This window comes from Diabrotica virgifera, chromosome 3 (genome assembly GCF_917563875.1).
Source record: "Diabrotica virgifera virgifera chromosome 3, PGI_DIABVI_V3a".
NCBI classification, from domain to species: domain Eukaryota; kingdom Metazoa; phylum Arthropoda; class Insecta; order Coleoptera; family Chrysomelidae; genus Diabrotica; species Diabrotica virgifera.
In genome coordinates, this window is record NC_065445.1 from 48239208 (window position 1) to 48264533 (window position 25326).

The following is a 25326-nucleotide window of genomic DNA, read 5'->3' on the forward strand; positions in this document are numbered from 1 at the left end:
GGTGGTTTTGGTGTATGTTGCATATTCAGATCGACAGCAATAAATTAGCAAAAAAATATGCCGCGTCGTACGATTTTCTAGCTCTTTAGGTTCGCGAGATATGGCTATCGATGATGTGACATAATATTAAGCTACATCAACCATTGTTTCTCAGTTAGGGGTGGAGCAAAAAAATTGTTTTTTACGGCTAATGACAGCAAAAAATAAGCAATTAAATATCAATCGTCAACTATATCACAAAAATCATTTTTCAAGATTTTTCGTTGTTTTTTGGGGGTGTTGTTTAGCTGTAAGGGAAGCAGGGGTGGTTTTGGGGTATGTTGCATATTCAGATAGCAATAAATTAGCAAAAAAATATGCCGTGTCGTACGATTTTCTAGCTATTTAGGTTCGCGAGATATGGCTATCGATGATGTGACATAATATTAAGCTACATCAACCATTGTTTCTCAGTTAGGGGTGGAGCAAAAAAATTGTTTTTTACGGCTAATGACAGCAAAAAATAAGCAATTAAATATCAATCGTTAACTATATCACAAAAATCATTTTTCAAGATTTTTCGTTGTTTTTTGGGGGTGTTGTTTAGCTGTAAGGGAAGCAGGGGTGGTTTTGGGGTATGTTGCATATTCAGATCGACAGCAATAAATTAGCAAAAAAATATGCCGCGTCGTACGATTTTCTAGCTCTTTAGGTTCGCGAGATATGGCTATCGTTGATGTGACGTAATATTACGCTACATCAACCATTGTTTCTCGGTTAGGGGTGGAGCAAAAAAATTGTTTTTTGCGGCTAATGACAGCAAAAAAATAGCAATTAAATATCAACCGTCAACTATATCACAAAAATCATTTTTCAAGATTTTTCGTTGTCTTTTGGGGGTGTTGTTTAGCTGTAAGGGAAGCAGGGGTGGTGTTGGGGTATGTTGCATATGCAGATCGACAGCAATAAATTAGCAAAAAAATATGCCGCGTAGTACGATTTTCTAGCTCTTTAGGTTCGCGAGATATGGCTATCGTTGATGTGACGTAATATTACGCTACATCAACCATTGTTTCTCGGTTAGGGGTGGAGCAAAAAATTTGTTTTTGTGGTAATAAATTAGCAAAAAATTAGCAAAAAAATATGAAACTATTCCAAATATGGACTTATGAAATGGATGATCTGGCGTAATAGACGTGATTATGTTCAAAATAAGAGAACTAAAAGGAACTACAACGTTAACGGGATTTTATTGTCTCGTATTGTCAATGGACCTCTAATTTTGAAAAAACCGCGGAGAGCTACCATTTAAATGGGTGCGTTTTGAGAAAGGGGTGAATTAGTCCCTAGGCACAGGGTGAATTAGGGTGAATTCTATGCACTTTTGGTACAAACACATCTACAGGAAAATTGTTCCAGGTTAAATTTACTATCTAAATAATACATTTTAAAGCAAAAATATTTTTTTTTACAAAAATATTTTTTTTTGTTTTTTGCCCCATAACTTTTTTCACAGGGATGTAGGTATAGGTATTGCTTCAGCGAAAAATAACTTCAATTCTTTCTCTTTAAAATTAAGTTTGGTAAAAATCTCTAGGATTTATAGTTTCCGAAATAGGATTTTTCAAATTTCGCCACTCACAGCATTTTTGGGCCATTTTCCCCAATATTTCGCGAACATTGTACTGTAACTTTTTTCTACGCATTTCTAGGTATATGCAATGGTACATTTAGTAGAAAGAGAAGTCAATTACCTTTAAAATGGTCTGTTTTATAAGACTATACGGCTCTTTTTAAGCAAGTTATGCTTTTTCAAGGTGTTATACTTTTAATGATTTTTGATATTTTTAATGACTATTTTTTAAATTTCTCATTATGACTTTTTTCTTGTACATTTAGGTATATATATTGTGGATTAAAAAAAGCTTATTTGATTTAAAGCTTTAAAATGGTGTATTGCAAAAAATTCTAGGACTATTTTTAAACAAGATATCCGTAGGATATCCAAGGGTATCCGTAATTTGAAAAAAATTATATATTTCTTTTATTTTTTTTTTCAATTAGAAGAATATAATTGCATATTATAACATGATTTTTAATTCCAAATAACTTTTCTTAATAACACATTTCGATATTGTGAAATATAAAGGTACTTTTCAGCTAAATTCATATTTTTTAACATACCTCGTACACTATTGATAAAATTTTATATCTGATGATTGCCTCTTGGGCTTTAGACTATACAGAGCATTTGACAAAGAATAATTTTTTTCATAAAATTAATAATAAAAAAGTTTTCCATATGGAACTTAGTGGGACCTATTGCATGTGTATATGTCTCATTTTGAAAAAGCATATATTGTTTAAAAATAGTCCTAGATTTTTTGCAATACACCAATTTAAAGTAAAGAAAATAAGCTTTCTTTTTTGTTATACAATGTATATATCTAATTATACAATAAAAAAAGTTATAATGAGAAATTTAAAAATAATCGTAAAATATATCAAAAATCATTAAAAGTATAAAATTTTCAAAAACCACATCTTGCTTAAAAATTGTCACACAGTCTTTTGCAATAGACCAGTTTAAAGACAATTGATCTTTTTTCCTATTAAATGTAACATTGCATATACCTAAACCTGCGTAGAAAAAAGTTACAGAACAATGTTTGAGAAGTAACAAGGAAAATGGGCCAAAATCTCTGTGAGTGGCGAACTTTGAAAAATCATATTTTGGAAACTGTAAATCATAGAGACTTCTACCAAACGTCTTTTTAAAGAAAAATGATGGAAGTTTTTTATTTTGTAAAGCAATGCCGATAACTATATCCCAGTGGAAAAAGTTATGGGGATAAAACAAAATTGCTATCTTTCGTGTTTTTTTTCTTGCTATTCTTTTGAATTAATTTTTGTAAAAAAAAATATTTTTGACTTTAAAATGTGATATTTCGATAGTACATTTAATCTGGAACAATTTTTCTGTAGACGTGTTTGAAGGGAGCGTTCAAGTATTACGTAACGCAATTTTTGAAGATTTTTGACCCCCCTCCCCCCATGTAACGCACCGTAACGTTTTTATCTCCCCCCCTCCCCCTACCTAAACGTTACGTAACGTTTACGAAAACTAGGTTGCGAAAAGTACCGGAATTATTATTTTAATCGCATTTGAGGTAATAATAAAACCTTACAATCATCATCCAGCCTCAAAAGTCTACTGCTGAACATAGGCCTCCTCCCCTCATTTCCAACCACGTCTATCCTGCGCCGCTCTCATCCAGTTTTTATATAACTTTCTTACGTCGTCTGTCCATCTTGTAGGCGGTCAACCGGCGCTTCTCTTATCTTCTCTTGGCCTCCATTCCAATAACCTTTTTGTCCATCGCCCATGTGTCATTCTCGCTATGTGTCCTGCCCATCTCCACTTCAAGTTAGCTATCCTTTTGATGGCGTCAGTCACCTTTGTTCTTCTCCTGATTTCTTCGTTTCTGATTTTGTCTCGCAGAGTTATTCCTAACATTGACCGCTCCATTCTTCTCTGCGTTACTCTTAGTTTGGTAGCCGAGGCTTTAGGTAAGGTAAGTGTATCTGATGTCGATCGGATAGCTCAGTGCGACTAGCGGCTGACCCGCACTTCACTTCGCTGTGAGGTACGAGAGTTCAAGCCCAAGCCAGGCCATCGGAAAAACAAAAAGGCTAACGCGTCAGTATAAAATTCTAAATATGAATCTGGCGCTTAGACTGGAATATGCGGGCATCTGATCGACCTATGAGGGAGCAGTACGGCAAGGGATAAGGGCTTGCGGCTCGGTGATACTCCCCCATAGATCCCTACCGAAGGGCGTTGACGCCTAAGAACGGTGTATATACATACAAGTGTATCTGATCCGTACGTCAAGACTGGGAGGACGCACTGATCAAATACCTTTCTCTTTAGGCATATGAGCAACTCACTCTTAAAAGTTTCTCTCAGTTTTCCAAATGCTGCCCACCCAAGAACGATTCTTCTTTTTAGTTCATGTGTCTGGTTATCCCTGCCAATCGTAATTTCATGTCCCATGACATGAAATATGTCCAAAACTTAGAATAATAATCTTTTATTACTAATTTTACATTTACATTTACATTTTCCCTGTTTGGCCCCATCCTTACATACATTTTAGGCTTCACCCTTTATTGTTCTTCTCATGCATTCTTCTACTTGATCTTCTTTAATAAAAACTTAAAATAAAATAACATATTTATTATTTCAATATTTTATTTTGCTTAGTAAAAATTTTTGTATAACAAATATTATACGATGTTGCCAGTAGTTTCGGAAAAATATTGAAAAAAATGTGTAAAACTTTCTGTTCTTCAACGTCCTGTATCGTGAAAACGCATGCCGTTACAAAAATTTTATACTAAGCAAACCCCAATTATTTTTCAGTTTTTCACATATCTTAAAGATCGTGTTACCTTTTTCTGAAACACTCTGTATATATAAGAAGGCACTTATGGAATAAAATTATTTCTGTCCATGTTTTAATCAATTTTAAAAAACGCTGAGACCCGTAGATTTTCATATATAAAAACATAAATTTAAATGTACAGGGTGATTCATGCAAGACTACCGTAGTCCATAAGCTTTATTTTTTAACACCCTGTATATTTTTATATGTTTAAAAGCTGCTTAACAATCTGAATTTATGGTCTTTATGAATAATACAGGGTGATCATTTAAAATTATAATGTATGGAAACCACTTATGGAATAAAATTGTTTTTGTCATGTGTCATTATTTTAGAAAATTATAAAAACGCTAGGATACGTCAACTTTTAAATTCAACTATGGACTATTTAAACATAAATTTGAATATACAGGGTGATTCACTCAAGTCTAGCATAGTCCATTATCTTTAATTTTAATTAAACACCATGTATATTTTTGTTTTTAGAAGCTGCTTAACAACCTCATCTCAAAAATGTGTATTATGTAGGGTCTATTATGAATAATGCAAGGTGAAATTTTGAAATTCACTTGAAATTTTGAAATCACACTTTAAATAAGGGTACTATTTTTTTAAATATCTATCAATTTTCTAAACTAAGTATCAATATAGTGGGTTTTGTATTTAATGCTTTTTATTTAAAGACATTTTTAAATAATTTGAAAATTTGCGTATTTAAAACATTAATGAATACCTACTGCAGAAAACGATTTCAGAAAACATACAAGATTTATGAACATGTAGTTTCCTTCTGCAACCTCTTAAATAACATCTGTATCTTTTAGGGCCGGTACTTTATGTCTCCGTTAACAGCCGGTTAGTTAACCGAGGTTTAATCGGGACAGAAATATATGCAAAACATAGACATAAACGCAATTATACTTATTATTATATTCATAAATAATTATAATAATAATTATAATTGCTTTTATTACAACGCAAGAGGCCCTATGGGGTACTTTTCTGTCCCGATTAAACCCCGGTTAGCTAACCGAGGTTTAACCGGGACATAAAGTACCGGCCCTTAATCTTTTGTTGTGGAGACAGGTCCATCTAATTGTTGGAAACAGATGTTACTGTGCTTCATCTGTGTTAAGGAGAATTCTCACGACGAGGTCGAGACGCGTGTTGAAGCGAGATTCAAGTGGGTCCTAATTTAAACGTTGGCAAAGAGAGATATAATATATATAATAGTGGAAAAGAAAGAGAACGCAGATACCCTACAAGATGGTAAAATTAGTAATATTTACACTTTGTGATAAATTGTCCCGAATATGTCCCGAAGAATACAGGAAACCAAAAAGTTGACCGCTCTCAGTGGTGGAGATAAAAATATTAGTTGATTTTTTTAATTCTCACAATGATAAAAATTAGAACAAAACGTAGTTTGACCATAAAATTACCACGCCACTGATCATACCCTCGGCTGACGAGACATCCACACTATCTGCAGGCTAATAAATTTTAGCATTTGGTGTTATTTTAAGGGTCATAAATACCAAATTTTGACAGAAATTTCTCTATCTCTTCTTACGTTTAATCTTTGTCACGTTGGGTTGAATTCCGTCTTCAGTTTTTATCTTTTTCTGTTACATTTTTTTATTTCACTCATAATGTCGCAACACGCTCTGTCAGTTTTCCTCTTTACAAATTTAAGATTTTTTCACTTGAATAGGTACTATTAATTATTGTCCTGTTGTCGGAACATGACCGGAGCGTGAGGGTGCAACATAATACAATTCAGGGGTCTATGTAAAACATAAAAGAAATTCCGTAGTTTTTTTTCATTTAAGTTAAAAAAGAATCCACAAGGAAAAAGTTTTCCTGTAGTTGGCTGTATGCCATGTAATACAAAAAATAGTAAATCCTTTATAAAAGGTATATATTTACCTTAAAATAGATACCTTTTATAAAGGATTTACTAATTTTTAAAAAAATAATGTTACGTAACGCGCTGTTCGAACCCCCTCCCCCCCATGTAACGCGCCGTAACGTTTTACAAGACCCCCCCTCCCCCCCAAACTGCGTTACGTAATACTTGAACGCTCCCAAACTGCATAGAACTCACCCTAATTCGCCCTGTGCCTAGGGACTAATTCAGCCCTTTCTCAAAAACGCACCCCTTTAAATGGTAGCACTCCGTGGGCTTTTCATATTTGGAGGTCCATTGACTATATGAAACAATAAAACCCCGTTAACGTTGTAGTTCCTTTCTAAAATACATAATCAATAGCCGATATGTATTTTGTATTAATTCTCCTTTTTTGCACTCTTTTAATTTTCTCCAAATAGTTTTGACCGTTGTACTTTTGATATTTTTGTACTGCACTGATTTAGACCCTTCAAAATTAAAATTTGTTGTCTTTTATTTTTAGACGGGAACGTGTCTGTTTGGGCCAAAAATGAAATTCAACCGCAGAAGGATAAAGTATCGAAACAGCTGTGTTTTGAGATTGAAAACGGCATCCGAGTTACGTTTTCCAACCTTGATTTTCTTACAGCAGAAGAAGAGACGGATATCCTAGCAGGTATGTATCAACTGCAAATTTTTGTAATGTTTAAGGTCGCGTCATATTATAATGCACGTCGCGTTTTCGGCACGTAGCGTTTCGTTTGCGAAAAATATAATTTAATGGTTTTTAAATTGAACCATTTATATTGTGCGTATAAAACACGTAACGTAGCGTATAAGACACGTTACGTTTGCGTTCGGTTCATTCGAAATCAATATTTTTCGGATGTTGACAGCTACGGGTCGTTTTCCCCTCGTTGTTTATTTAGGTATTTCTTTGAATTTGATACAAAGTATTTAGACCGGTCAGTATCGTCGCCCTCGCTAGCGAAATTATTCCTATTCGATTTTTTGCACAAATTTACTCAAAGAGAGGTTCTTATAACATATCCACAGGGTGCCAGACAGTGCCGTGGTCGAAAAATTGTTTAAACAATCTTTTTTAAACAAATTCACAAAAATATTTTTTCATTCGAGCAATATTTTTTTTAGATAATTTGGGTAATTCTGAGCAAAAAAGGTTTCTTGTCATTTTTCTCTAAAATTGCGAAAATGGCTATTTTCAAGGCTTAATAACTCGATTAAAAATTATTATTATCAATTTCAATAAGTGACCAAATCAAGTTTCAAACAACTTCTTCAAGGTCCTGAAGAGATTTTTGTCATTATTTTATTACAAAGCTGTTATTTTTAACTATTAACAATTACCGCTATAGTCCAACTGTATCGTCGCCCTCGTTAGCGAAATTAGATTTTTTTGCACAAACTTACTCAAAAAGAGGTCCTTATAACACATCAACAGGGTTCCGGGTGGTGCCGTGGTCTAAAAATTGTTTAAACAATTTTTGTTAAACAAATTCACAAAAATAATTTTTTATTAATAATTTAATTAAACCCAAATTAATAATAATTTGAGTTATTCTGGGCAAAAAAGGTCTCTTGTGATTTTTCTCTAAAATTGATTGTTGTCGAGTTATATGGCCATTTCCGCATTTTTGCAAGATACGTTTTTTGCTAAGAATAACCCAAATTATCTAAAAAAAAAATCGTTCGTAATGAAAAAATTATTTTTGTGAATTTGTTTAATAAGAATTGTTAAAACAATTTTTTGACAAGGGCACCGCCCGGCACCCTGTGGATGTGTTTGTTATAAGGACTCTTTTTGAGTAAGTTTGTGCAAAAAATCTAATCGAGATAGTTTCGCTAACGGGGGCGACGATACAGTTGGACTATAGCGCTAATTGTTAATAACTAAAAATAACAGCTTTGTAGTAAAATAATGACAAAAATCTCTTTGGGACCTTGAAGAAGGGGTTTGAAACTTGATTTGGTCACTTATTGAAATTCATAATAATACTTTTAATCGAGTTATTAAGCCTTGAAGCATGTAACTCGACAACAATCAATTTTAGAGAAAAATGACAAGAGACCTTTTTTGCCCAGAATGACCCAGTTTATCTAAAAAAATATTGCTCGAAATGAAAAAATATTTTTGTGAATTTGTTTAAAAAAAATGTTTAAACAATTTTTCGACCAAGGTACCGCCCGGCACCCTGTGGATATGTTATAAGGACTTCTTTTTGAGTAAGTTTGTTTAAAAATATCGAATCGGAATAATTTCGCTAGCCGGGGCGACGATACTGCCCGGTCTAATTTAAAAAGTAGTTTTCGAGGCAATTTGTCATGTAAGCATGTGTTGTGACAATAAACACATCTGCACCGCACCAAACTGAAACCAACGGAAACGTTCTATGTAAGATAATGTGAATGGGCAGTCCGATTGCCGGTCTGCAAACGCTACGTGCCGAAAACGCGACGTGCATTATAATATGACGCGACCTTTAAACACATTTGGTAACACATGTTGAAAATTTATTTTTTAATTAACTAATGCCGGTTTTACATTTACGAGTACTCGGATCCGAGTTACGAGTAGAACTGCGAACATTTACATTAAATACGAGCGATTCAAGTAGTTTGGACAATTCAAAAATGGCTCCTTCAAGAAGGAAACGAGCTCCTGTCGCGGTAGTGATAAATATTTTAAAGGAGAAAAATAAAGATAAAAAAATTAGAAAAAAAAAGGAGCATCTCGGTGAAGCAACATTTATCAGAGCGTCACATATTTGGCACCGAAGAAGCTTTGCTCACAACATAACTAATGCAAGATGAAACGTATTTTAAAAATTTTACTTTTTATTTACTTGATCTGCATTCATATGCATTATTTTTCTTTTGTTGATATAGCGATACTCCTTGAGTTTAACATTCCACAAACATTGAAATGATCTATTGATGGATTCGACCATTACTTGATGGATATTCATTTTATCTAACAATAAAACACCGAAAACTTTTGTTTTGAACATTTCCACAAAATTTATTCAAAATAATGTCACCACAGCTGTTTCGGCAGAGTGCGTTTCTCAAGTGATGGGTTTTGACAAGGCGTCAACACTTTAAAGTCTCTGACAGAATAGGTTGAGAAGTGGGGAGTGTTTGTCTCAAGTTGTTCATTCAGAATTATATCTGTATGTTTTAATTTATTAATTTCCATAGATTCTATGAAAGATAGATTAAGGCCTTTATTTTGAATAGGGAGAATTTGATACTGTTCATTAAAAGAATGATTATGATCTAGAAAGTGAAGTGCGTACGTAGATTCTGTTTTTCTATTATTGAAAGCCCTTTTGTGTTCTGCTATGCGCTTGTCAAACGTTCTGCCAGTTTGGCCGATGTAAGTTTTTGGACAGCCATCACATATCAGTTTGTATACTTCTTCTTCTACGGGGTTACAGCCCAAATTGAGCGTTGGCCTTCTTTATTTTTTGCCTCCACCCTTGCTTGTCTGTGGCTGCTCTTCTCCATACTAAAATTCTCCATACTCCATACTAAAAATTCTCCATACTCCTAAAAGGGCTTGTGCGTCGCTGTTTACTGTGTCTTCCCAGCGCTTTCTTGGCTTTCCAATCGGTCTCTTTCCCTGTATTCTAGCATTCAGTGCTCTTTTTGGTAGCCTATGCTCTTCCATTCTTATCACATGTCCGGCCCATTGCAATCTTTGTATTCTAATGAAATCTGACAGGGGTGCTTCCTTATAAAGTTGATAAAGTTCGTTGTTGTATCGACTGCTGAAGATTCCGTTTTCCCTCACAGGTCCTAGTATTCTTCTCAGTACTTTCTTTTCGACTGTATCGAGGGTGTTTTTGGATGTTTCTTTCAGGACCCAGGCTTCACTGCCATAGCATGTTATTGGTCGAATTAAAGTTTTATAGATCCTCATCTTTGTATTTCGGTGGACACTTTTCGACCAGAATATATGGGAGAGGGCTCTGTGTGCCTGCGTTATTCTCTTGCGTATTTCTCCATCTTCTGATCCGTCGGCATATATTTCTACTCCCAGGTATGTAAACTTTCCAATCGCTTCAATGTCATCTTCATGTAAAATGTTTTGTGGGACTATATTTCTTCTCGTCTGAGTCATTATTTTTGTTTTTTTCTGTGTTAATTTCCAGACCTAGCATTTTTGTTTGTGTTTTTACCTCTGCGTATGTTTTCTGTGCTCCTGTTGATGTTCTACTCATAATATTAATATCATCAGCATAAGCAGCCAGTTGAACCGTTCAGTTGGTCAGTAGGTTTCCTCGTCCAGTTTACATTTGCCTAACCGCATACTCCAGTGCCAGGTTAAACAATGTTGGGGACAGCCCATCTCCCTGCTTTAGTCCCTGCGAAATTTTGAAAAAGTCTGTCCGGTGGTTTTGTATTCGTACACATGCCTGAGTTTCATTCATTGTGGCTTTAATGAGTCTTATTAGCTTGTGCGGTATTGCCAATTCAGCCAATATATAGTATAGTATGTTCCTTTTGACTGAGTCGTAAGCCTGTTTGAAGTCTACAAACACGTTGTGAACATCCATATCGTGTTCCCATGATTTGTTCACGATATGTTTGACTGTAAATATTTGATCCAGTGTCGATCATCCCCATCGGAAGCCCGTCTGATACTCTCCAATAATATTTTCTGCTAGTGGTTGGAGCCGCTGGTTTATAATATACGTGAGGATTTATAATATGCTGTACATAGTAGAGAGATACCACGGTAGTTTTTGCACTGGAGTTTGTCTCCTTTTTTATAGATCGGACATACTATACTTTTCTTCCAGTCGTGGGGTATTTTCTCTTCTTGCCATATGTCTTTGATGAGCGCGTGGATGTGACTTGCTAAGTGGTCGCCTCCTACCTTATACAGTTCTGCTGGTATTTCGTCAACTCCCGGAGCTTTATTGTTTTTCTGGGCCTTAATAGCTTCGAGAACTTCCTCTATAGTTGGAGCTTCTACTCCATTATTTACTTCAATCTCTTCTACGTAGTTCATACCCATTTCATCTTCCATGTCTACTTGTGTTCCAAGTAGGGTCTGAAAATAATGCTTCCAGGTTTCTGTGACTTTCTGTTGGTCACTGATTATTTGCCCACTTTCATCTTTACATAGACTTGTTTGAGATTTATATCCACTTCTTATCTTTTTTTGGTATTCGTAAGCCCCTCTAATTTCGTTGTTTTTGAAATTTTCTTCCATTTTTTCTATTTGTCTCTTTTCATAGGCTCTATTTTTCTTTCTACATACCTTGTCTGTGTTCTTCTTGTTATGTACATTTTGTGTGCTTCATTTCTTTCCTCTATTGCTTGTCTGCACTCGTTATCAAACCATGCTCCTCTTCTCTCTTTTTTCTTGTTTCCCAAGGTGGACGCTGCTGCTGTCAGTACTGCCGTTTTGATATTACTCCATTTACCCTCTATAGAGTGCAGTTCTAGCGTTCTTAATTCATTTGCGACTTCTTGTTCGAACTTCTCTTTACATTCCTGGATCTTCAGTTTTTCCAGGTCCAGTTTGTTTGTTCTTTGTTGTCATTCGTTTCTTTCCCTGTTAACTCTGCATCTAAATTTGGTTTGTAGTAAAAGATGGTCTGATCCACAGTTTGTATACACCACTCTGCAATTGCTTTCCCTTTTGGCTCTTATTTTTCTTAATGTACTTGCCTAAGTTGTTGTTAGTTCTGAAAGCTGGTGTTATTCCTTTCATTCTTATGTGTTGGGCTATTTTCGTATAATATTTGATATTTTGCCTGTATATGTGATAGAGCAGAATTGAAGGTACTGGGTTTTTTTCTGTAGTAGTGGGAAGACTAATTTCATGACTTTCTTATGCAGTTTATTTTTTTCTTTTTTTCTTGGACGTATATTATTTTTATTTACTTGTTTTACAATAATGAAATTTTTGGACAATTTTTTTTGCAAATCGCTTTCAGGCATTAACAAACTTGCAAAACATCATAATATTAATTTTGACGATTTGTAGCTCGGCTAAACCGCACCATCTGCACATATAATCAATTATTAGGCCCATATGCTAATTTTTTATGTGTCCGTTCCTATCGGTTACATTCATCGAAATTTTGAAACATAAATTACCTTTTCAATGACGCTTCCGCCTACTCTTGTGCCATCAATTATCAATTCAATCGACACGCAAATGCAAACATCCCCCTGATTATTCATCCCTTTTGATGAACTAATTGTTCAAAATTACGACACATAAAATATTTTATGTCTGTTGACAGATGTAATGTGTAGGGGATGAGCACCCATCGTCAATTTTTATAGAAGCATTTGCAACAAAGTAAATGGTAATTGCTTAGCAAAAGATAAATATTTGTATATTCCAACTAATGCTAAGAGAGTTTAATACCGATATTGACAAAATTGAACAAGGTTTGCCTGGACAACATCATTGCCTACATTTTTTCTAAATATTTTTTTGAAGTTGCTTCTTATCGCTCGGTATGGAATTTTGACGGGACTAAAATCGTATTTGACGTCATTCAAAGTCGTGACGCGAGTGATAACCTTGCGGTATACCATAATATACATGTCTATCTTCTTCTTCTTCACGTGCCATATCAGAATTATCCGACGTTGATCACCATTGCGAAGGCTTCTCGATCTTCTGTAATATGGAATAACTGTCCTGCATTTGATATCTGAGTCCATTCACGAATGTTTTTTAATCAAGAAATATGTTTTCTTCTTACACCTCTACGGCCCTCTATTTTAGCTTTAAGGATCAGTTGTAATGTTTTATATCGACTTCCCCTCACTATATGTCCCAGATAAGACATTTTTCGATGTCTAACAGTCTTTAGCAGTTCTCTATCTTTGTTGACCCTCCTTAGTGCTACTTCATTAGTTTTTCTTGCTGTCCAGGGTATTTTCAGCATCTGTCTATGAATCCACATTTCCAATGCTTCAATTCTCTTCATGATCGATACTTTTAGCGCTCACACTTCTGCACTATACAAAAGTACGGACCAAACATAGCACTTAACCATTCTTTGTCTTAGTTCTAAACTGAGATGATTTTTGCAAAGAAATGACTTCATTTTCATAAAAGTAGTTTTAGTCATTGCTATTCTACGTTTTATTTCTATGTCTGGATCTAATTGGTCCGTTATCAGTTATCACAGTTCCCAAATATGTCATTTTGTGAACTTTCTCAACTTTGCCTCCGTTTAATTGTAGCTTTGCATCTGCATCAGGATGTGGATCACGACTAAACACTAAAAATTTGGTTTTATTTGAGTTTATTTTAATGCCCATTTCCTCTGCTACCTCGTGAATACGATCAAGCAGAATTTGGAGACCTTCAATATTATCTGACAGAATTACTGTATCGTCTGCATATCTAATCACATTAAGTAGTTCCCCGTTGATTTTTATTCCATATGGCTGTCTCTCAAGTGCCTTTTTAAATAACTGGTCCGAGTAAACATTGAACAATGTTGGCGACAAAATGCAACCTTGTCTGACTCCTCGTTGTATGGAGACATGTCTATACATTTACATATTTTAACTTTCTTGGTAAACTGAGTACATATCCCGAATTATCTATTGTTTGACTGGTTTCACGGTAATTTCAAATATAAATCCCGAATTTTAAATTATTGGCTGCCTTCGGGATGGCTTCAACCCTATAGGGGTTATTTGTTCAATTTTCTCAAAAATAAATAGTGCGATACATGTTTTTATGGTGAAACTAAGTATATATCCCGAATTTGATATTACTGACTGGGTTCGGGGTGGTTTCAACGGTTTCACGATTTCTCGTAACGCGACAATTCGTAACCCAACCCGACAATTCGTAACCCGACAAATGGTAAAGAATAATTCGTAAAGATGACAGTTCGTAACGGCGATAGTTCGTAACGGCGACACTTCGTAACGATACACATTCGTAACGGTACAATTCGTAACGCCAAAATTTATTTTTTTAGCAAATTTAGTATTACTGACTTTATACAAAAATGCATTTTGCATACATTCCTATGAAAAAGTGATGGTACTTTTTTTGACCACTTCTTTTTAAATATATTTCATATATATTTATGCATATATTCTTGTTAATATGATAGCTAGATAATTTTTTTAAAATTTTTTATCGTGAATTTTCACTTTAAAGTAGTAAAACTAAGCGTTAAAAATAATGAAACAAATAAAAACAGTTTAATAATAATGTATTGATGATGTCAGGTCACGGGTATCAACCCTATAAGGGTTGATTTGTTCAGTTTTTCGAAAAAAAGGGCGGCGCATGTTTTTATACTAAAACTAAATATAGATTCCGAATTTTCAATTCTTGACTGGCTTCGGGGTGGTCTTAACACTGCAGGGATTGATTTGAGATTTGTTCAGTTTTACCGAAAAATATAGTGCTGCACATTTTTCTATGATAAAATATACCTATATACATATTCAGAATTTCATATTATTGACTGGGTTCGGGGTGGTTTCAATCCTATTGGTGTTGACTAAATACAATTAGCTTAAATAAAATTTAATAAAATTAAATAAAATTAAATAAAATTAAATAAAATTAAATAAAATTAAATAAAATTAAATAAAATAAATAAAATTAAATCAAATTCAATCAAATTTAATCAAATTAAATCAAAATAAATCAAATTAAACCAAATTAAATTAAATTAAATTAAATTAAATCAAATTAGATAAAATTAGTTAAATTAATTAAAATTAAATAAAATTAAATCAAATTAAATTAAATAAATTTAAATTAAATTAAATAAAATTAAATAAAATAAAATTAAATTAAATAAATAAAATAAATTGAATCGGATTAAATCGAGTAGAATCGCAATAGATACGAATTGAATCGAATGTAATCGAATCTATAAGAAGTATTCACTTCTGTCGACACTCCGCAAGTGCCATTATCTTTTTTTATATTCTGTACCATAATGGAATTATCGACCAATGTCGCATTAAAAATTCACCCTGTGTATATAAAATTATTAAATTACTACATATAGAGTTAGTTTATAAAGACAAAACTTTAATCTTGTTCCATATTTTTCAGATAAACATCAAGTAGAAGCTGCAGAAAAAAGTGATACGAAAATCATGAGTGTTGAAATTATCGGTGGTGTGGGTGTGCTCCTATGCGCAGTCCTTGTAGCCATGATTGTGTCATATCGAATAATTAAAATGAAGAAACGAGGGAAAGCCACACTGAATAGTAGAGTATAGCACGAGAATGTTGTGTAGAAATAAGAAATTTGTAAATATAATTTTAAGGTTAATGTTAAACTCGTTGTCAGTATTTTTATTGTTTTTATATATAAGGAAGAGTCAAATAATGTTAGTTCTAAAATATAAGATAAAGAGAAGATAAGCATAATGAATGTTCAGTATTATTATAATATGGAACTTGGACATAATAGTCAATATTAACAGAAAAATTAAATAAATAAATAAATAAAAAAAATCGTGATTTACTATGGAATCTCTAACGCGAGAATTTTAGTGCCACCGTTGCATTTGGTTGTCTTTTTAAAGACAGATCACATGCTATGATGTTTTGTGGCGGATATTCTTGAGTTGTATTGATTTCATGTAATCAAATGAACTATCTTTTAGTAAAAGTCTAGTAAAAGTTTTAGTTTAGTAAAGTCGTCCCAGGAACGCAACTCATCAATATTGGCAATATTATTTTAAAGTCTTCTACTTTAAAATGTATAATACATGTCTGAATTGCCGATATAAGTGAGTCGGATTAAATAAATTATTAGAAGAATTTTTTACTAAGCAACAACATTTTTGTTTAATTTAGTATTATTTTGTATTTTGACAACGACAACCGACTTGGGCGTCGAAACGTTAATAAAATCATTTTTTTGGTAAAATTGTGGCTTATTTTTATTGAAAATAGTTGATAACAGAAAAATACCTTATATTTCTTTTAAATGAATATTATTCATTTATTTTTCGTTTCCTCAGCAGGAGCATGATTCAATTCTGTATAAGTGGAATTAGTGGATTTATCACTCTTGCCACTGTAGTGAAATGTAAAAAAAATTTTAGATCTGTCTTTGATTCTTCCTCTTATATTCTTATGTAGTTAATATATTATAAAAACGGGTTTTCATAGCATTACTGCTTATGTTAGTATTTACATAAGCTTTTTATACAATTTAGAATAATTTGATCATTTAATGTTGAATAAAATGTACAGTTTTATTTATTTTATTAACAATTTTCTTTGTCTTCATCCTTAAGGCTGTTTTATCAGTTGAAGCACACTGCAATGTTAAGTGGGCGTATCACTTACTTTCGTAGACTGCTTACGTCAGACACACGTGACTCCCTACTTGAAATTGATTGGAAGTAGAGAGTGCGACCGACAATTCGATCTTTACTCAGTGGCGCCGGCGGACAAGTATTTTAATGACAACAAAATGCATTATTCTCCATTCAAATTAGTTTTGTCGGGAATACCTTGTTAGATTGATTTTATCGTGGATAATATTTTAAAAAGAATTATAACATTTTTGTCACATAGTTTGGCCTAGGTCAAACTAGTTTATCCTGATATAATAAAGATTCACACTTCAGGATAAACTAGTACGGCCTTCTTCTTCTTGTAGTGCCTATCCGTTTCGGATGTTGGCGGCCATCATGGCAATCTCTACTTTTCACACTGCTGCTCTGAAAAGATTTGTAGTGGTTGTGTTGAACCACGTACGTAGATTTTTCAGCCAGGAAATCCTTCGCCTAGTACGGCCTAGCCTACACTAATTTAGCCGAGTCGAAAGTAATTTGACGAACATGTAAGGACTTTTACATGCGGGGAATTCCCAAATTACGTCCTTTATAATCCAAGGATGGTACTAAAAGTGGGAAATTTGACCTAGGCTGTCTGTCCGTCCGACCGCGAATATAACTGCTCCGTCACTATACTAGGTAGAATGACAAATAAGGTGTCAAATGAAAGCTTATAATCCAAGGATGGTACCAAAGGTGAGAAATTTGAGCTAGGCTGTCTGTCCGTCGGTCCGTCCGACCGCGAAAATAACTGCTCCGTCACTATACCAGGTAGAATGAAAAATGAGGTGTCAAATAAATGCTTTTAATCCGAAGATGTTATTAAAGGTGAGAAATCTAAGCGAGGCTGTCTGTCCGTCTTTCCGTCCGATCGCGAATGTAATTCTTCCGTCAATATACCAGATATAATGACAAATGAGGTGTCAAATGAAAGCTTAGAATCCAAGGCTGGTACTAAAGGTGAGAAAGGACCCCGCAGAAACCTTATTGGAAACGGCTCTCTGTCAAATGCTCTGATACTTTGGATTCTGGTAGTCCTTGATATGTAGAACAAAAGACTTCCTGGGCGCGTAGCTCCAAAAAATTATAGTTCTGAGATATAAGCCTCTGAAGTTATAGGTACAGTGAGGACGTTTGAGTTGAAATAAATTCATTTTCTCGAGAATGGGAGACTCAAGAGATAAATTACGAATCAGCTCGATTTTTATTTTTAAATAATATTTTTTTTGCGTATATATCATACTAGTGACGTCATCTATCTGGGCGTGATGACGCAATCGGTGATTTTTTTAAATAGGAATAGGGGTCGCGTGATAGCTCATTTGAAAGGTAATTTAATTCTCTATTCACTAATGTAAACATTAACATAATTATTTATACAGGGTGGCCAAAACTTTTTTTAAATTAAATTAATTGAGACAAAAAGAAGAATGTATATAATTTATTTATTTCGAAATACATTTTACTGCTGTCAGAAAACAGAAAAAAATGTTAATTTGAAAAATAAACATTGCCTTTCGCTTAAATTAAATGTCCAAACTGCCAAGAGGTAGGTGGGTGGCAGCTTTAATATTGAATTTAAGCAAAAAACAATATTTATTTATCAAATAAACATTTTTTTCTGTTTTCTGACAGCAGTAAAATGTATTTCGAATTAAATAAATTATATACATTCTTCTTTTTGTCTCAAATAATTTAATTAAAAAAAAATTGGGCACCCTGTATAAATGATTATGTTGATGTTTATATTAGTGAATAGAGAATTAAATAGCCTTTCAAATGAACTATCACACGACCCCTATTACTATTTAAAAATATCATCGATTGCGTCATCACGCCCAGATGAATGACGTCACTAGTATGATATATATGCCAAAAATTATAATTTAAAAATAAAAATTGACCTGATTCGTAATTTATCTCCAGAGTCGCCCATTCTCGAGAAAATGAATTTATTCCAACTCAAACGTCCTCTCTATACCTATATCTTCAGAGGCTTATATCTTAGAACTATGATTTTTTGGAGCTACGCATCCATGGAGTCTTTTGTTCTACACATCAAGAATTACCACAATCCTAAGTTTCAGAGCATTTGACAGAGCCATTTCCCATAAAGTTTCTGCGGGGTCCTTTGTTCTAGGACTTCCGGTTCTAGACGCTCACTTCAGGCCAAACTAGTTTGGGCTTTAGTAACATTCTTGGATTATAAGCTTTTATTTGACACCTCATTTTTCATTCTACCTGGTATAGTGACAGAGCAGTTATATTCGCGGTCGGACGGACCGACAGACAGACAGCATAGGTCAATTTTGTCACTTTTAGTACCATCCTTGGATTATAAGCTTTCATTTAACACCTTGCTGAAAAATCTACGTACGTGGTTCAACACAACCACTAAAAGTCTTTTCAGAGCAGCAGTGAGAAAAGTAGAGATTGCCATGATGATCGCCAATATCCGAAACGGATAGGCACTAGAAGAAGAATAAGAAGAAGGCCGTACTAGTTTATCCTGAAGTGTGGATCTTTATTATATCAGGATAAAATAGTTTGGCCTAGGCTAAACTAGTTTGGCCTGAAGTGTGTTTATTTATATCAGGATAAACTAGTTTAGCCTACGCGTGATATGATAAACTAGTTTGACCTAGGTCATACTAGTTTATCCTAGGCGGTTAGGACAAAGTAGTTTGGCCTAGGCCAAACTAGTTTGTCCCGAAATCGGGTTTGGCCGGTAACATATACATTATTTTAATATATTTATAGGTTGCAGTTACATAAAAAAAAGTATCCAATTGATGAATAAAACACAAATCGTGGATAGTAGTATAATTTTCTGTCTTATTTTAAAACACCCTGGGACTCATTTCTTATCTTGTCAACTTATATCCCTAAACTAATGTAATACTTAAAAATACGCGTAAACTAAAGAACTTGTAACTTATACCACTAAACTAATAATATATTATGTACTTAAAATACCCGTAAACTAAATAAGTTTAATGTTTTCAAAATAACTAAGAATACTGTAAACTGTAAACACTAAGCAAGTTGATGAAGAAAATACATAGAATGAATAACTGGAAATGGATTCTAATAATTCAAGCGAACTGACCGACTGACCGTACGTTCATGACATTTGTCGTCACGAAGGCGATAACGATGAAACTAAGCGCCAATGCTGCGTAACTCGTTTCATTATTAGATTTCAATATTTTTAGCAAATTTTCTTCAAAGTTGGAACACGCTTTTCTCGATTATTACTGGACACAGAAAGGTGAAAAAAAAATCAACGATTACAGAAAAAAAAACTCTTTCAAGTGATGGGAGTAAAAAGTTTGGTTATAATAGAACGTTAAACATTATAATCTAATTTTTCAACAGAATTTTCAAAAAAATAAAAAAAGTAAAACCATCATTTTAAAGGCAACATAATTTCGAACAACGTGTCCAAATTTCGAGACATTCTGTCGGTAAATAACAGAGAAAACACTGTCCCTAGGTTTTGGTGCACCGATAAAACAGCCTTAAGCGGAGTCTATTTCCCTAATTTACTTTCCCCATAAGTTATTATCTTTCAGTATATATGTTACCGTGAAAACTCGATTTCAGTTAAAATCCGAATTTACTAGGGAAAACTAGTTTTAACTGTGGGCTTTAAACAATTCTAGTTTTAACTAGTGAAAACTAGTACTATCAAATATTTTCAGTTAATTCTAGTTGAGACTAAGTATATTTCAGTCAAAACTAGTTTTTACTAAACTTTTCAGTAATTTCCAGATTCAACGAAAATTCGGTAAATAATTTGCTACCCCGGTTGTTTGCCAATAATTTCTCTAAAACGTAAAATACTCTGGACAAGATCGTAAACGTAAAAACTCAAATCTTTTTGACCACGTTGTTGTGGTATTGTCTTGTATCCAGGCTGCTAACATTTTCTTGATATCTTGGTTAGCTCGCTCGACTGAACCTGAACCTTGACTCTGGCTGTGCCTTGGTTTTCCATCAACTAATTTTTTCTCAGGTCAGTATGACATTACCTTATTTATAACGGCATTACTGAACTCTCGGCCAAATGGATGGTGGGCCAAAAGTCAAGAATATATCCGTTAATAAAATTGATAAGCAACTTCTTCCGCCCTCTTGCGTTGTAATGGTCTCAACAAAACAAATTTTGTTAAATGGTTCTGATAAACTATAATAAACTTGTAGTCGTGATCCTCTTGTGATTGCATATCGATCAAATCTACCTAACAGCGACTATTCATTTCTGAATGCAATATAGATTTCGACACAAGACCCCTCTTCGCTCTACTCTTCTTCCGTTGGCAGGTTTTACACATTAATATAAAATTATTGACCATATCAATTGTTATATTTGCGTATTTTCTGGCGGTTTTAGTCTTCAACCTATCCCAACCTCCATAACCAATAGCAACGTTTAATACCTCCATATCCAATAGCAATAACTTCAATTATGTCAAAAATGTCTTCATCAGGTACATAATGTCTTTCTGAAGCTATTTATTCAGGTACATAATATTGAAATTTGTTCAAGATTTGCGTAGTTAAAACTAATTTTTCCTAGTAAATTCGGGTTTTAACTAAAATCGGGTTTTAACGGTACCATATCTACCGTACCAGTCCGACCTTATTTTTTCACGCTTTTGTCTTCCAATTATTTCAGCTGCTACCTCTCCCAATATGGTTCTACACTGCCTCCAATAATTGCTAACATCTTCAACTATATCACCTGAACAGTTCTCTAGCTTACCTTCCAGACTTTCTCTAAATCTCTTTAACGTCTGGCTTTCTTTGCATTGGAGATCCTAGCTCCTACTTTCTTTTGGACTAGGTAGTGGTCCTAGTATATGTTTGCACTGCGTCTTGCACATACGTCTATTACGTCGCTGAAATATCTCGCGCCGACCACTACATTATAGTCAACTTGATTTACTGTAGGCCCATCAGGATTTAATATTTCCTTATGTATATCTTTGTGTATAAAGCATGTGCTGGACTACCATGTGCATTGAGGCGGCTTAGTGTATACTTACCTTGACTCCAATTTTTGTTTCATAGAGTATGCTATGCTATATTGGTCCCACACAATAGTCACTTTTATAATCACATAATAACACATACAGATTAGCATTAACGTTTCCTATAGATCGTTTATTTAAAACCTATGTACTTATTATACAATAAAATTTTATATAGAATGTAAGCCTTATGCTGCTGAATGTTTTTTTAAATAACAAAAATTAAGTTAAAATCTGTTTTATTACTATTTTTCTGTATAGACTGAAATATATTTTAAGTTATATGTTTTATAAACATTTAGTTATATTAAAGTTCCTAATAAATTTTTGTTTGCACCGAATGTTTGTTTCACTAATTTTTTTTTGTTATCTTTTCATTGTAAGAACGACTTAATAGGATTAAATTGACGACTTAAACAAAATGCGATTCCGCAATAAATTCTCAGTTTGGTTTAAGAACTGGACTGGAAATGTGAGAAGCTCTTCATTTTTTGAATATATTGACACATACTCTCCTGACACCAAACAGCAACAGCAATGTCTGCTACTACAATTCAGGTGGAGGAGAGAGACACTTATACAGAAGTGAACTAAGCTATCTAAAGACTGATGAACAACAAAGCTGTCGGACCAGGCCAGACGCAGGAAAGAGTTCTTAAACTACTTGACACAACAAATAAATCTGTTGACCGCCTCTTGAATCAGGATGCACATATAATAAAATGTGTAAAGAGCTCTGTAATCTCTTTCTAAGAATCCATATTCAAGTAAGGATTCTGACATGCTATGTAATCTCAACTGCGGCAGAAGCTTGCGAGATAGAGAGAGAGATAGAGAGAGATATAGAGAGAGAGAGAGATAGAGAGAGAGAGAGAGAGAGAGAGAGAGAGAGAGAGAGAGAGAGAGCGGCTCATTCTGATATATTTTGAAGAGTGTCGCATCTTTGCTTTAGACGCAAAAAAGGCACACTATCGTATGACTCTTGACTCTATCAGATGTATAGAGACTATATTAGTTGAGGAGTTTATTCTCCAGTGGAAAATAGAAGGTAGACAAGAAGGTAGGCACAAGAATATCGTGGCTGCGGAACACGAACATGGACAGGAATGACCCCAACAGACTTATGCAGAGCAGCATTAGGTAAAGTAATATAATCAATTCATAGAGAATAGACACGTTATGGACAAGAAGAAAAGACAACCAGTTACCCAAATAAAAAACGAATATATTTTGACTGTGCAGCATGTGGAAAACGACGAGAGACACTTGAACGTAATCTACTCATATTTCTGAAAAGAAAAGTATATGGTCAGTGTATTTTACCAGTACTTACTAACTTACGGATCCGAGGAAAAAGAAAACATCCATATTGGATATAACTCATGAGGTAAAATTAAAAACGAGGATATAACAAAAGAATCAAGCTTGCTGACATAATTTAATAAATAACCATTATAAAATAGAGATAAACATGACATATAGCAAGAATGGCTTATGTTCGATGCACAAAAAAGTTGTTGGAATGAAGACGACGTGAGAACAAACAGCTTGATGTATTGAAAAATAAATAAAAACTTGATGATAGCGGCGCATGAATTGAAACAAGGGGATGAGGCCTAAGTTCAGCAGTGGACTTTGAGACTAGATGATCATATCTACTATTTACAAACAAGATGTGAGAAGGAAGTGAATGTAGGTACTAAAACTATTTCTAAAAAATATATATCAGATGTAAATAGGCTTCTCTCTGGAACTATGGATGTATACTGTACGGTCCATCTTAAAACTCTCATCTGTGTAAGAATGCAACTGTTTTTCTGTTTGCTCTTTTTTCTCTGTATTATTTAAATATTACTAGAAGACCCAAATGAGTTTCCAGAATTTCTAGTTCCTATTTGGAAATCAAAACATTTCGACATACTTATTATTTGATACATCATTGTAATAGATTCCCTCTTCTACTAATGTGAATCTAAATATAAATCTATTAAGCTTAATGATTTAAAGGGATATTAGTAGGCAATGTACGTCTATTTCTGTGTGGTACGTGTTACCTAAATTTTTCTATTAAAAAATATAAGTGCTACAGTAGTCAACAAATAAACAAAAGAAAAGTTGCGACTGATGTTAAAATGGCTGTACCGGGGAGTTTAAAGCGTCCTGAATGCGAATCCAAACACTAAAATTTTCCACCACGTATATATTTTGAGTTATCTTCTTATAGTGTCGTGCATTTCTGCGTAGGCGTTTAACGTACATTGTCTTATCAGCTAAAATGTTAGATTTTGAGTTATAGAACGCATCAAATATTGCCGTTAATTATAAATATTCTTATATACTATTATACACACAAGTTCAGAACTAGAAACAAAAACTATAGTAAGTCTTTTGTACACAATTTTGTGCATATCCCAATTTTCCCATAACACTATTTGGATTAACACAAACTTAAATTCCATTTAAAAAAAAACCTTATTGTAAGAACCTAAGACTTAAGTTAAGCATGTCCTTTGGACAAGTAAAGGTCTTGAACTAAATCATATAATTCGGTTTGTTGGATGCAATAAGGTGCTTTTTCGTCACTTTTCGGAAAATAAGAATCATTCTTTTCTGATACATCACCGGGTTCACTTTTATCACCATACATTCCCAAACCTTTCTCCAAATTTGCCGGGGGTTCTGGAACTGGTAAATCTTCTCCATGAAAAACCGATTTTATTGCTGAGGTAATATCTGCATATACAATTTTATGCTTGTGCTCTTCCTTGAAAACCCAGGCACTTTGTTATACAGAAGAAACAGTCATTAAAATGGTTTATAACTATATAAGTTTAATTAGGTAGGCTTACTGATTAAGGATTACCTTTGCTTTATTTTTGTATTTAAATGTTGTGTTATTCGTAGACATTAGATATCCTAGTGTTGCCAAATTATTCACAATTTTTAGGAAAAACGTTAATTTGATAACATTACGCCCCAATATATTATTACAAATGACTATTTTAAAAAAAGTTTAGTAAAATACTCATAGCTCAAAAATCATAGCCCATTTTTTTAAATCATAACTCAAAAATCTTGCGTGTTAGGAACTTTTTACCATCATAATCGTATTCAGTATGTTGCATTCGAGTCGCAAATTTGTTGTAAACTAGTGTTATCAGCTAGCAACGAACACTCCTAAATTTATGGCGAATGCGCTTCTAAGTGAAACCACCAAAATTTGAAAACCAGTCGACTGGAACATGAAATTTACGATTGGAACATGAAATTTACGATTATAATAGAGGCCCTTAGAACAAAAGGGGTCTGAGTGACAATTTTAGAAAGTTGGGTTTTAAATACAAAAATGGACTTAACCAAACACATAGAAAACATGGTGGCTTTCAACTTTCTACATAAACTAACAACAACAAAATGATAAAAAATGACACGTCATTGAAAACATGCTAAGTAGTACCTACCTAGATATTTTAAATTCGTCTAGAACTTTTCACAAAGTTTTCTCAAAACTTGGCATTTAGACCCCTTGTGTTCTTAAGGGCCTAAAAATTAGGAATACCTTTATCATTATTATAATACAATAAAAAATTCGGAATACCTTTATCATTATTATAATGATAGAGGTATTCCTAAT

General features: G+C 33.7%; 1 protein-coding gene across 1 annotated transcript in view; it reads left to right on the forward strand.

The window, feature by feature from the left end:
• LOC114325822 (mucin-12-like) overlaps positions 1–16670 on the forward strand; it is a 95900-nt gene extending 79230 nt beyond the window's left edge. Inside the window, exons 6-7 of the mRNA XM_028273953.2 lie at positions 6842–6994; positions 15413–16670. Coding sequence (XP_028129754.2) covers positions 6842–6994; positions 15413–15582 — 323 coding nt within the window. The 3' untranslated portion in view covers positions 15583–16670. The remainder of the gene's footprint in view (positions 1–6841; positions 6995–15412) is intronic.
• The last annotated feature ends 8656 nt before the right edge of the window (positions 16671–25326 follow it).